The 13,693-nt window shown below is 46.8% G+C and overlaps 1 protein-coding gene across 1 annotated transcript in view; it reads right to left on the reverse strand.

Annotated features, from left to right (window-relative positions):
* COL27A1 (collagen type XXVII alpha 1 chain) overlaps positions 1–13,693 on the reverse strand; it is a 191,188-nt gene that overhangs the window by 52,467 nt on the left and 125,028 nt on the right. Inside the window, exons 23-28 of the mRNA XM_066332459.1 lie at positions 12,590–12,634; positions 11,898–11,951; positions 10,683–10,727; positions 4,982–5,035; positions 2,129–2,182; positions 1,277–1,330 (exon numbers count right to left, since the gene is read on the reverse strand). Of these exons, the coding sequence (XP_066188556.1) occupies positions 1,277–1,330; positions 2,129–2,182; positions 4,982–5,035; positions 10,683–10,727; positions 11,898–11,951; positions 12,590–12,634 (306 nt within the window). The remainder of the gene's footprint in view (positions 1–1,276; positions 1,331–2,128; positions 2,183–4,981; positions 5,036–10,682; positions 10,728–11,897; positions 11,952–12,589; positions 12,635–13,693) is intronic.

Below are 13,693 nucleotides of genomic sequence, written 5' to 3' on the forward strand. Positions count from 1 at the left end.
TTGCTGAGAGGTTTTTGTATCTCCACCTGGATCTGATGCCTCAGGTCATGCTATTGTTATGCCCCAGTCAAGACAGACAAAATTTGGCTTTACCTGAAGGTACATTTTGCGGTGCACGGGATGGTGCTCAGGGCTGTAGCTCTCTGCCACAGCTCAGAAACTGCCTCGGCCACAGGTGCTCACAGGCCCAGAGCAAGAGGGAGCCCAGTGCTCCAGCTGCCCCCAAGTCATGTAGCAGCTAACATGATGTAAAGCTGCTAAAAATGGGATATCTACAGATATCCAGCTGTCTCCTAGGCTTCTGTCAACAGCAAGTGCTCCCACGAGGGGTCACAGAGCAGTTCAGTGCTGGGGGCTGCAGGTGGCATTGTGCTGCTTTGATTGCAAGGACCTAGCTGATACCACGTTGCTGCTCCCCAGGCAGAGATGGGTACAGTTTTTCTCTTTTCCTCACCTCCACTCGCTACTGCACGATCTGTGCCCATGCAGCAGCTGTCTGCAGCCAATGCAGTGTCCCCGAGCTCCTGGTAGTGGCAGAGTTGACCCTGATTTGGAGGCCACACCTTTGGCACTTCCTGGGCATTTCACTGCTGTGATCTTCCTCCCAACTACCAGCACTGTGGGAATTCACACACTGAGCAAAATCCATTCCTTGCACCCACCCAGGACTGCCTTTTTGTTGGCTCCAGCAGCACTTGTGCTGCTGGGAGAGCCCAAACTATATCTAAAGAACATCTGTGGGAAACTGGAGCCAGCCTAAAAACTGCCTCCATGGCGATTGCATGCTCCGGCCACAGCTGCAGTGTGCAGATGAGCCTGTCCAGATGGAGGGTCTGTCTGGGGAAGCTGCTCTGCTGCTCCTCTCATGCCAGCAGGGGCTCTGACCACGAGGGTGGTCATGCTGCATGAAGTTGTCACTGTGATAAATGACGCTGATGAATCACTGTGATACATCACTTATATCATGGGGTGTGATCACCACACTGCCAACCATGCCCAGCCCAGAACACCTTGAACTAGGGAGCCTGTGTCCTACTAAAAAAGACTGAGGCTGGATTGAGACTTTTGCTTAGCTTTTTAGGGAAATGGGCTACAAAATTTTGAATTAAGCACTGGGCTTCTTTTGTGTCTCTTTCCATGTGTTCCCACGCATGTCCATCCCTTTCCCCATATCTCTTGTTCATATCAAACTCAAACAAACTGGAATACAGTTGCTTGACTTCGCCTATGAATGCCCAGGATGTGGTATTACAAGGTGATGATAGCTTTTACTTACTGTTGGTCCAGGGATCCCAGGAAAACCCACTCCTCCTGGCATCCCAGGGTGCCCCTAAAAGGGAAAGAAGAAGAAAATGCCTCCTATGAATGTCCACAATCTGCACAGATCTTCTTCCCCCAGATGGGAAGACAGGAAAAATGGTGTTGTTTGCTGCTTGCAAGATCAGGCAGATCTGACATTTATCAGGGTAAAAATCCTCAGGGGCAGAAGGAAATGGCCAGGCTGTCACTAGCCCAGCTCCAACCTGGCCAGTGATATCAGCAGCAAGATTTTCTGAACAGCCCAGAAGAGAATGGGCTAAATTAATATGAAAATATGTCTTTGGGTCTTGTACTATGGTAGACAGGAAACAAGTGTCAGAGCAAGACAAGATCCAGCTGAGGTCCCCACTGTTAAATTCCTGAATATAGGTCCCTAAAAGGCAGAGCACAGCAAGGCACAGTGACCATGATGCCCAAGCACCCTGCAATTCCAATTGCTCTGGGTAGCTTGGGCAGACCCTTGTTGGTGGGAGCTGTCTGTTCAAGAGCCAGGATGCTTGGGAACAGGCAGTCCTTCAGTTCCTGGCTGTCTCCACTTGACACAGCAGGTCTTCAGCTGATGGAGCCACAGAACACACCTTAAAAGCCAGTGTTGCACTGAACAGGGGAAACTGCTGTACACAACTGCTGGGAGAGAGGCTACACCCCAATATCCACTCAGTCAAATGCCCATTCCTATCCCCACAGACATGGGAAGAAATTGCAGCTGTCGTCATGAAACTAAAAGACCAGAAGAAGCTGCACCCTTGGCCAGGACAGAGACAGAGAGGTGGCAGCAAGAGTGATAGAATGCAGACTTACTCCTTACCATCGACCCCTTGACTCCTGGAGGGCCTGGGGGTCCCACTGAGCCACGGTCACCCTAGGAGAGAGGCAGGTGTATAGGGAAGAGTGATCTAGAGCAATGAAACAACTGAAAAAATCCACAAATTCACGTCTACGCCATCAGCTTTTTTTTTCTTTTTTCTTTTTCATTTTCTTTACCAGAAATGCTTCCAGTATTAGTCTCTTTCCATCCATTTCACCAGAGCAGTGGAAGGATTGCAGGAATTAATTAATCCTCCACATCCCAAGAGAGAGGACTTTACTCTTGCCATCAAAACCACCAAAGTATGAAGGAAACAGGCACATAACTTTCAATTCCAAACAGTGCTAGGACTGAACCCAAGGAAATTTCCAGCCCTTCCCACCTAAGGCATGAGATGCCTGTTCTGCAGTATCACAATCCCTACATGTGCTGAAATTTTCAGAGCCATGGATTTGAAGTCTGCTGTCACAAGGCCCTGCTGAGAGCAAGGAATCAAGCTGGAAAAAAAACCCCAGAGATACTGCCTGGTGCTTTCAGAGGAGGCTCAGGGTGTTTTGGGGGAACTCCCTGTCCTGTGGCTCATACTGAGACCACAATGCCAGGAACAATGACCTGGAGGTCTGATTTATGAGGTGCTCAGAGCTGGATGACTCCCCAGCCCATCCTAAAGATAGGATCCCTTCCAAAACAAGTGGTCAAAAAACTTAGTGGAGCAAGACATCACTTAATCACTGCAAAAGTCTTCCTTATCCCATAATGAGAACCATCTCACTTTCCATGAACACATCCCTGATCCAAAGGTAGGAGACAAGATGGTTAAGCCCCCACGAGCACCACTACAACCAGCTGAGGTTGAATGAAGGTTGATGAAGATGTGGCTTTAGTGATGGGACATCAACAGCTCCTTTGGGAGACCATGGCAATTCCCACAGAATTGTTTCTAGTCTCCCTCCAGCCCCAGCGATGCACTGGGAATTAGGTGTGTTAGGTTTGTATGCTCAGGAGGATGAGGCAGGAGGATTTAGCAAATGCTGCCAACTAGTTTGCATCCAAAATCTGACCTACCTTGCAACAGCAAAAAGTGTAAGGGGAAATATTTTCTGGGCTCTAAGAAGCTTATTAAAAACAAACCCCAGAGTTTGTGCTGTCACCAGCTGGCCCCTGTAAACCAATGCATGGATTTTTTTCTTCCTGAATGGATGGATTTTATTAAGTGTGTATTAATTGTATTGTTCTCTTTGATAATCTTTGGATTCTTACTGGCTTTAGTCTTAAGTTTTGCAGCTCTCAGGATGGGGATTGCTGACTCAGCTCTGTCTAATGAAAGCATATTTCCCACTTCATTTAGCTCACAAGAGTGTAGTAAGCTGTAGGATACTATGCCAACTGGAGGCCTGGTTGAGGTTTTGATTTGATGATAGCTATTTCTGTCATCCCTAAGTTTGTCCTGGTAGAGAAGCCTGATGGAAATCCCAGCTGTGCTAGAGGATCTCCAAGGGCAGATTTTCAAAGGACAGCCCGGGTTTGCCTTGACATCGATGTAATATCATCACATTACAGAGCTGATCTGGAAGTTCAGGATACCTCATGTGGTCAAGGCTTTGTCAAGGAAGGTGCAGGGCCAGATGTGAACTTAATGGAATGGAGAAAAAGTTCTTCCCATGTCTCCTGTATGGCAAATGCCTTATTCTTCATTCAATTCAGGGCTGCAGCTGCCAAAGAGACAGCTCATTCAGGCACCAATTTTCTGTGTAACCACTTTGGACAAATCACAGGCTCTTTATTCCTGTTTTCCTTTCTCTAAAATACAGCCCACATCATGTCATTCTTTTTAGTTCTTGTGGGCCTTGCCTTGACAGCTTGGACTGAGACTGATTCTGCTACTGCCCCACCGGGGCCCACAGGATGGAAAGGCCTTTCCAAAGGCTGCTATGGATAGATGATAAAATGGATCTGCAGCAAACACAGTATAACTGTCACAGAGCCTTTACATCATTACCCAGAGGACAGGGCTTGAAGCAATAAAAGTGAGAAAGAGAGCACTGATGTGTGGAATGCATAGTTTTATGCTCTCCACTATCTTTATGACTGCACTGTGAATAATTAAACCACCAATGAAAACCAGCAGCGTGCGAGTGAGATACAGTGAGTGACACAAATGATTTGTCTTTGGGAGCTGCCTCTGAATAAAAGTTTACACTCTAATAGAAAACAAATTAACATCCTTTTACATTTTTATGAGAAATAAAGCCCTTTTTATTCCCCTGAAAGAGGTTTGTGTTTGTACTGTATGCAAGAGAGCACCAGCCCTGAGTGTGCCCAAAGCAGCCAGGGGCAGCCAGATGGGATGGTCCTCACCAGATAAAAAGGGAAATATTTGGATCAGCCTTTACTTAGATGGGTGGCTACACTCTTTTACATCTGAGAAATTGCTGAGACCTCATGTTCAATGCCCCCTGGCAACCCAGAATACACCTCTGCAGAAATCTGTAACCTCAATCCCATGGACTCCTCCCATGACCAGCAACACAGGGCTGATGGATGGCTCCCTTATTCCCATAAAAACCAGAGTTGACTGTTAAATACAAACTGCCTGGCACATTATGAATGAAGAAAGTTGATTTTTCAAAGAATATTTGGCAGCATCTCCCTGGAGGGCAGCGCGTGTTAATCCCTGAATGAGAAGTAGGTGATTTTGGCCTGGTCTTAGTCTAGCTCAGACACCCTGGACGTGCTTCATTCCCAGTTGGGTGTTGCACTCACATGACAACTTAAATCTCCACAACCCTTCTCCTGCCCCAGCCTCCCATCCTGCAAAAATTACAAAAACCATTTCATTGCAAGCAATCCTACCTTTTCTCCTGCTATTCCAGGCTCCCCCACTGGACCAATGAAACCCATTAGACCCTGAGGAAAGAGAAGAGCACAACTAATTTTCAGTTTTTATTTGCGGAGAAAGTAAACAGTTCCTTTGGTCCACCTTACTGGTTGCAATAGCACAGCATCCCTCGTACAATGCTCAGTAATTCCTACTGGCTACCAGAGTGGATGGAGTTGCTCCTGGCCATGGGAATGTCTAACTCCACAGATGGTTCTGCTTTAGGAGCCAGCTGGAACAGCAGCACGAGGATCTGCAAGAACCACATCACACAGCACAGTGGATGAGGGAGGGAGGGAGGGAAGGAAGGAAGGCAGAGTCCATAGCATGGCTTTGTTCTGTGAGCTTTTCCCGAAGCTGCTGCTCCAGGAGCATCTGCAGCGGGAGCTCCTGGGTTGCACAGAGACAGAGACTGAGGATCATTTTAGTGGCTGGACTGGGTAGACTTTCTCTGGGTTAATCCAAGCTGCCTCAGCCCTTTGTGCAGACTAATTTTGCCCTGGATAGTGTCGTGCTGGTGGGATGCCAGTAGGAAATAAAGGTTCCCTCAGCCAGAGGGGCCAGCAGGGCAGTGGATCTCGCACACTACTCAGAAACTATCTTGGAACAAACCTCCAGTCTAAGCTCAGGGTTTAACAACATTCAGAATAATGAAGAGGCAAACAGAACTGCTTTTAATTTGGAAGATGGAAACAGATGCAATCTCAAGTGAAGATTCCTAAGAATTAAGATAAAGCAACCTCCCTACCAGCTCCAGTAGTTTCTGGCTCTGGAGATGCAAGGGACCATCGCCCCTGACACTGCAGGCACTCTCTCTCCTCTGTGCCATGATGGAAATACTTATCAGCCATGGGATGACAGCTACAAACACAAAAGCTCCACTATCTTGGAGGGGAGCGACCAACCTTTCTGAAGTGGTCTTTGCTTAGAAATGGCCTTTGTGTCTGGAACTGAGGCAGTCCTGGAGCTCAGGAGTGTCATCATGGCCAGGCTGCATGGACCAGACACCCGAGTGAGCAGAGCTGGACTGGGGAGAGATTGCTCAGTGCAGGAGTCAATGGGAGAGCAGAAAACTCTGCAACATCTGCCTATGCAGGGTTGCCACTGGGTGGCATTGCTGAAAGCTGCTGGATCAATTGTCCTTTCAATGAGACACAAGTGCAGGTACACAACTGTATCCAGTTTCCGAATTTTTCCAATAGCCCAAGGCCATGAGGAAGGCAAATGTTATGGCAGAGAATGGCAAAGCAATGAGATGCAAGAGGGAAGTGCATTGCTAGGCAAAAATAGACAATAAATCAAGAAAGAATACATCTCTTGTTCATTTCCAATTTCTTGGAAAACCACAGAACTCTTTTTCTCTCTCCTAGGAATATGCTCTTCAAGAAATTTCTGGTTCCTTAGGCCAGTCCCTGCAGAAGAGGGATCCCTGCTCTGCAGAAAGTGTTGGTCCCATTCAGAACAAAACTGTTTCAAACTTCTTTCCAAGAAGTGCTGCATATCCAAGCTCAGGCTTGAAGGTCAATCTTCAGACCCACTGTCCATGGCAGCCTCAGCTTCCACCCTAAAAAGCCTCTCAGTAACTGAGGTCCTGAAGCCAGGTGTACTGGTGGTGCTTCCCAAGCAGGCCTGCTGGTACTTTGCAGAGGGGTTTGCAGAGATCTGAGCACAACAAGAGTCCCCAACACCCTCCTGAGAGCCCCCACTACTGTCACAGATGTGCCGCTTGTTATGGCAGCTTGTGCAGAAACCTGCTGGCATGGCCAACACCGGCCCTGCTGCACAGGTTGGCTTTGGTATGGAAGGGGAGCACAGCCAACATTTCAGTCCAAACCAAAGGAAGATTCTGCCTGTACTGGTGCATTGTGCTACTGCACAGGGGAAGATGTCACTGTTCCCTCCCCATGTGAGAGGGGTGTCCCATGGTGTAAATGTGAGATGCAGAGCAGGGTCTTTGTAGCTTCCAACACAGTAGCTCTGGAGTGTTTGCAGCCAGCACTGTCTGCTCTCAGGTCAATTAACCAACATTGCTGTGTCTGCAAGCAGACATGAATCAGGATAGATATGTCTATGCCAAATAAATCTCAGTAAATTATCAGGAGTATAAGAAAAAACAGGGAGAGATTGGGTAATGATGTTCTTCACTGGCCAAAATGGGATAGACACTAAAGGCAAGGAGATTTAGGTTTTAAGACAGAAAGATTCAGGTTTCAAGAACTAGAAGAGCTGCCAGTGGCAAATATTTAATCAAAGCAGACATGAGTTGTGGTCATTACACTAAAATGGCTGTGGCACAATAGATTTTTCTCAGGATCCCAGGGTTGAAAAGAGGGCCTGCATCAAACAGGGCTCAGGGTAGTGTGTGTAAGGATGCACATGAAGTCCCAGCAGTGGTGGCTGCCCTGATAAAGGCCCACACTATACAGGAAAGAACGTAAAACATTTATATTAGACAGGAGTTCAGCATGTTGCTCATGACTCAGTCTGCTGTATTCCCCAGCTAAGGGGATGGTGGAAAAGGGATGGAGATTGTTAAAAAGTTGCTAGGGGCTTGGAGGGGGGGAGAGAAGGAAGGAAGGAGGGGGACTGGTGGGTTGTATTTCCTAACTCCTGTCTCGCTTTCCCCATTTATTGTCCAGCCCTGTCATAATTAAGCCCCCTCTCTTGGCTCCATCAACAGAGAGCAAGTCAGCAATGAAGCCTTGCATAAATCATAGCCCATTTGAGAGAAACAGGCGAGCCCAGCGTGAGCAGGGTCTCCCAGGGACGGGACCGCGAGTCGCTCCCAGCGGGAACCGATCACGGCCTTTCTGTTCTACTGGCCCGCTAGAACTCAAAACAAAACAAACCAGGGACAAAGGACGGGAGGGAGTAAATGTACAATCCTCCCATTCAGATGAAAGAAAGGGAAAGTAAACCAGTAAATATCACAATTTAAAGGAGGACGCTCTGACCCGCAAAGAACAGCCATGTGGTTTAACCCCCTGTGCACCAGGCTCAGCCCTGCCCTGGCTCAGTTGGGCTCCCACCACCCTGCGGAGTGAGGAAAGGGAAGGTGGAGATGTGCTGTTGCAACACAGGTCACATCAAGGAGGCTGGGAATATCACAGTGCCTGAAAATCCCTCACAGAGATGTCTGAAGGTCATAGACCTGAAGGAAAAGGTAAATGGGTTGTAAAGGAGCAGTGCTAACATGTGGGAAACACCAATGCAATTCTCTGCTCCCTTCTCAGTGACCCTCTTGATCTTGGCCAAGACAATCAGGACCTCTCCACCTGCAAACTTGACATTACAGCCCCTCTCCTTTGGAAAGGAAAAACTTGAAGGAGATGGTGCTGGTGTCCTTTGGCCAGTTATCTTAGAATACAGATATTGAGACCACATACTTTGACCCTAAAGGACAAGAGACCTCCAAGGGGCCTTGGCTGCCCTTCCCAGCACAGAGCAATGGGTACATGGCTGACCCTGACACAGCCCCAGTAAGCTGCTCCTGCTATGACAGGATCTCCCCAATCTCATTTAGGACATAAGTCAAATGAAGCTTCTTTCAGCTGGCATAACTCTTCAGTGGAATTTTCTAGTGCCAAGCAGGGGGTCCCTGGGATGGCAGTACTTTCCTGTCTGCTGGGTATTAATTCTCCCACAGGGCTCTCTGACCTTCAACATGGACATTTTGGGACATTCTCCAGCTGTGCATTCCCAGCTCTGGGACAGGAAGGTTGGTGGCCTCCCTGGCCAGAGGCCATGTATTCCTCTTCATATCCTTCTGACTCCATCTACAGGCAAGGAAGGGTTAACCCACATATTTCCAGGGTACTGGGGCACCCGGCAGCTGGAACCCTTCCAACACATGGAGACAACAAGCATCTCATGAATGATCTTCCTGAGTCTCTGTCCTTGCAATGGAAAAACAATGCATCAGGGACTGCTCTGTGGCTTAAAACCTCATTTTTCAATGAGAGCTCAAGTATCACTGGAAACCTTACTGATGTGCCTAAGACAGGGAACCTAAACAGATGTGCCTAAGAAAGGGAAGAAATCTCCAATGGATTAGATGGATGGCTAATCTCTTCTCTTGCTGTTGTGCTGAGATTTTCTGCTCTAAGAGTAACCATTTTTCAGGCAGAGCAGCAGGGTTGAGAAGTGTGACCATCCTTACCGTGGAATAGAAAACATCAAGGTCTCCACAAGAGAAAACAGGGTGAGGTGATGGTGTCTTCACTGCCAACAGCCTGGGCTCATCCTCTCTGGGCTTTGGAAAAAGCAACTCAGCCCCAACACCAACTGCAGAAGTGTAAGTGGAGGGAGGAAGGAAACTGCAACACTCCAGCATCATTCAGTGGAGGTGTGATGGGAGAAGAGGTTATTTCTCATTAGTCTGGTGAGGCATTTTTCTTCTAATGACTTTAATGGTTCAGAAATAGAAATTTTCTGGGTGATATTTCTAGACAGAGACTAATTGATTAAGAATAACACAGGCAGCTTTCCTACCACTGAGATGGTTTCAGTGTCAGCAGAGGCCAGCTGTGTTTTCTTTTCGATGAACAGTGCCTACAGTTCTCATCCAAGGTCAGTCCTGAGGGAAGTTAAAGAATAATAATCCTAATGATGCTTTGCCCTTCAAGGACAATGTCTGGTTAAGGACCTCAAAGCCTTTCTAAATATTCATTTTTAACAGTATCCACAGGCGCCACTTCAGAGCAGGAGGCACTGGGCTAAGTTCTGCTCAGGGCTGTCTCACACCTTCCACAGAAGGGGAAATTGAGGCACAAAGCACTGGAAAATGTTGCCTGAGATTGTGCAGAATCTGATAAAGCTGCAAATAGAACTCAGATGTGGGGAACAACTTTGCTCCTTCAGTACTTGCTCTTCATGGAGCAAATTAACAACCACAACACAGAAATGGCTCTAATTTCCAAATAGAAGTAATCATCTTTGATATATACTGAGGCTGGTATCAGACTGCTGGTACTGAAAAGGATCCACCTTGACTTTTTTATACTTGCTTGGTCAGAAACCCTTGAAAGAAGTGATCCCTGGCTGTTGCATAGAGGGCAAAGAAGAGCCAGATAGGCTGACAAGCAAAACCAAACCAAACCAAGCATGCTGACCATCCAGCAGGGAAAGTGTTGGGAAGGACAGCAGTGGTGAGAAGCACACCCACAGTGCCAGGGCCAGCTGCCAGCTCGGTGTGGTCATGCACACAGAATATGTTGGAGGCTCTGTGGCTTCACTTTCAAGGTTGTTGGTGGACAAGTTTGGTTGGTTTCAATCACAGAGATGTGGGAACAATTATTGCTTTTTCCTTGATGCCTGTAGTTCTGCCAAAGCCTACAGGGATAATGCATGTCCTGGGTTATGCCAGCAGAATGTTCTCTATGGAATTACAACAAAATGCAGCTCAGTGTCTTTCTTCCCCAGGGTCTGGTTTCTTCAGCTGCTAACTCCTCTACACCCCAGAAAATCTAGGGGAAGTGAAAGCAACAGAGCACCCAAAGCAGAGAGTCTGATCCTTAAAACTTTCATTAGCAAAGCCTGGAACGTGGAGCACCAGGGCTGTGGGCAGCTTTGAGATGGCCAGAAGTCCCTGGCCACTGCCCTCTGCCGGCACTCTGGGCACCCAGGACATGTTGTACAGAGGAGATCATCAAGGAGACAAGGAAAATAAGGAATTACCTGATCACCAACTTTCCCTGGTCGGCCACGATTTCCTGGCTCACCCTGCAGGACGAGACAAGGGCACATCAGTTACTTGGGGCTGCCAGCCAGAGCTGGGCACAGTGTGGCTCTTCATATGCCTATTATTTGGGCAGCAAAGTGTGAATTGGGGAAAATTTGTGAGAAACAACATCTTGCAAAAACAGCTGTGACTTGGAGGATAATCCAAAGTAAGAAACACTATTGGCACAAACATGGAGCGAACACTTGCTGTTCTGGAGCAAAATGCCCCAAAAGCTGATCCTGCTGTAGTAAAATAACCTTCAGAGAACCACACTGAAACATAAGATATCTACTGCCCTGTGGCATAGGCCCAGCCTAGTCCTTGGTATTTTAACCCAAAGTTTTACAAAGCAGAAGAAGAAAAGACAACCCAAATATTCCCAGGCAATGCTGCACCCTGATTCTGCTGTTATAAAACCTCAGACAGGCACATGTTAATGTCACATGGAGCATCCACAGGAAAACCACAGCAAGAACCTACGTGAGATAAATCCCAGTGCAGGAAGAAGGAGTTCACAGCATGAAGATGATGATGGATGAAGGAGAAAGCAGAAGGAGGAGGATTTCAAACCCACCAGGGATAAGCACAGCTGTGGCAGCATGTGGAGGAAGCTGGAGTGCCCCTGGATGGGCCATCCAGAGGCCAGGCTCATCAGTAACCAACAGTGTCTCCAGGACTGCAGCTGTATTTTCTCAGTAGGCAGATACTCCAGATGTGATGCCAGACCGCATTTTTGCTATTTACTGTTTGAAGAGGTTATTTTTGTTGGGTTTTCTCTTTCCTTTTGAGTGTGGGTTTGTGGAGTGCATTGCCCTGGGATGGCGCCTGCTGATAATTAGGCAGTGAAGATAGGAATGATGTGCATTGTTTTAGAACAAAGCCATGGAGGAGCAATGGAAAAAGAGATGGTGATGGAGGGAGAAGTTAGTTAGTATCAAAGGAGGAACACATTTGTTTATAATGGCTTAAAAAATGCACCATCATTCTTTTTAAAGAAAGAAGCAGAAGCTGAGACCCCAAAATTCTGAGAAAAAGAAAACGTCTCAGTTCTCTTGTTCTCTCTGGAATGAATACTATGGAGAGCGGTAAAGGTGAGAGAAGACATTTCCCTCATCCTTTCCTCCCTTCTATCCACTGCTTCCCTGATCAGGAACAAACTCTTTTCTTACCTTTGGACCGTTGGGACCAGGTGTTCCTGGAAATCCCTTCTGACCAGATCGACCCTGAAATACACAGAAAAACCATAAACATCAAAAGCTTGCAGCTGCTTTGGTCACAGGTGCAGCTTACATGCTTGTAAAATAAAAGATAAAACATTCATTTTCTGATCGACCTATTGCCATTTTTTGGGATATTTTACTATCTCAAGGTGACAATTAGGTTCAGACCCATTACAAAATCCTGAGCTGGCAATCTCACAGACATAACAATATTCTTTTTGCTTCTTCTAACTGTGTTTCTGTGATACATCACAGAGGTCAAAAGGACTCTCTCTGACTATCCAGTCTTTTTTCTTTCTTTTTTCCTCTACTCATTGAAAAATACTATAAATCAAGGAAGAAACACAAAGGCAGGTTATGGAGACAGTTTCCAAACAATGTAATTTATCTAAAGATTAACTGTTTAGAGGGTTTTTCAAGTTTTGAGACTTTGAGACAACACCTTGTGCAAGACACTTCCTGGACTTTCAGCCATCCTGAATCAAGCGATCAATCAAGCCCTGGGCATGACAATGATTCAGAGCAGGGCAGATTAACTTCCCAAACCAGGAGGGTTGAAGCTTTATGAGAATTTAACTACATTTTCCTTGCAAGGTCATCAGAGCTGCTAATAACTGAGTGAATAAATGACTGAAACCTACCTCTGTACCAGGGACTCCTGGTGGTCCTAAGGGTCCTTCATCTCCCTGAGGTGAAAAAAAATTAAAATAAAAGGCAAAGTAGTGAGAAAATCTGGATTAACCATGCAGCAAGAATGAAATGCCTGTAGTATGAGCAGCAGCTAAACACAGGCTGTGTGCTCAGCTGTCACGTTTTAACAGCTGAACCCTTCTCTATCTTAGAGCAGCCTCTGAGGCTTCTCAAGAAAAAAAGACCTCAAGTCAAGTTTTGCCAGTAAAAGCCATTCAAAATTTGACCAAGGCAACACCAGTTGATTTGGTCCATGATGGGCTGCATTTGGCCACTAGGATACCCTGGATATGCTGCCATAACTCTGCTTCATTTGATTTGGCAAGGATGTGAATGCTACAGAGTTCCCTTTTTCTTTCTTCCCCCCTTTCCTCTCCCTTCCCCCCCAAAAAACATGTTCCAAAATTTCCCACAGAACCACTTGGCAACTTTGTGAACGTTTCCCTTTTGCTTTCAGCTGGGACTACACATGCTGCAGGATGGAGCTATCACAAAATCTCACACAGCAATTGGACTCGGTCCTCTCCCTTGGCTCCACACCAATTCCTAATGTGATAGGATCAGATGTACAGTTTCTAAGAGACCTTCAATTAAGCTTCACAAAAATTATCTCAAGTGTCTAAACCCAACTGCCAAGAGAGAAATTAAAAGCGCCCTTGGCAGCCAGAGCCTGGATGCTCTTGTTTCGGTGGTCAGCCGTGGTAATGAAGGGGCACTGAGAGGCTGAGGGTGGGACTGGGGGTCACAACCCAGCTCCAAGGGCTCAGACAAGCCACCCACAATATGCCACATTTCCAGTGTGATGCAATTCAGTGCCCTGACCCAGTGCCCTGGGTGACCATAGTGATGAGAGCACAGTGTTGTGCTCTGCTGCACACTCAAAGTCCTTCAGCACAGCTTGCACCAAACTCCATGTCCATGTCTTTGGGCTTATTTTTACACTCACTAACTAGAGTAAATTGAAGGCAGCTTGGTCACGCCTGCCTGAACCTGGAATGCAGGGCTTCGATTCCCTTTGTATTTTGGCTGGAATATTATTTTTTTTTCCTATTTCA

This window comes from Sylvia atricapilla, chromosome 19 (assembly GCF_009819655.1).
Source record: "Sylvia atricapilla isolate bSylAtr1 chromosome 19, bSylAtr1.pri, whole genome shotgun sequence".
NCBI classification, from domain to species: domain Eukaryota; kingdom Metazoa; phylum Chordata; class Aves; order Passeriformes; family Sylviidae; genus Sylvia; species Sylvia atricapilla.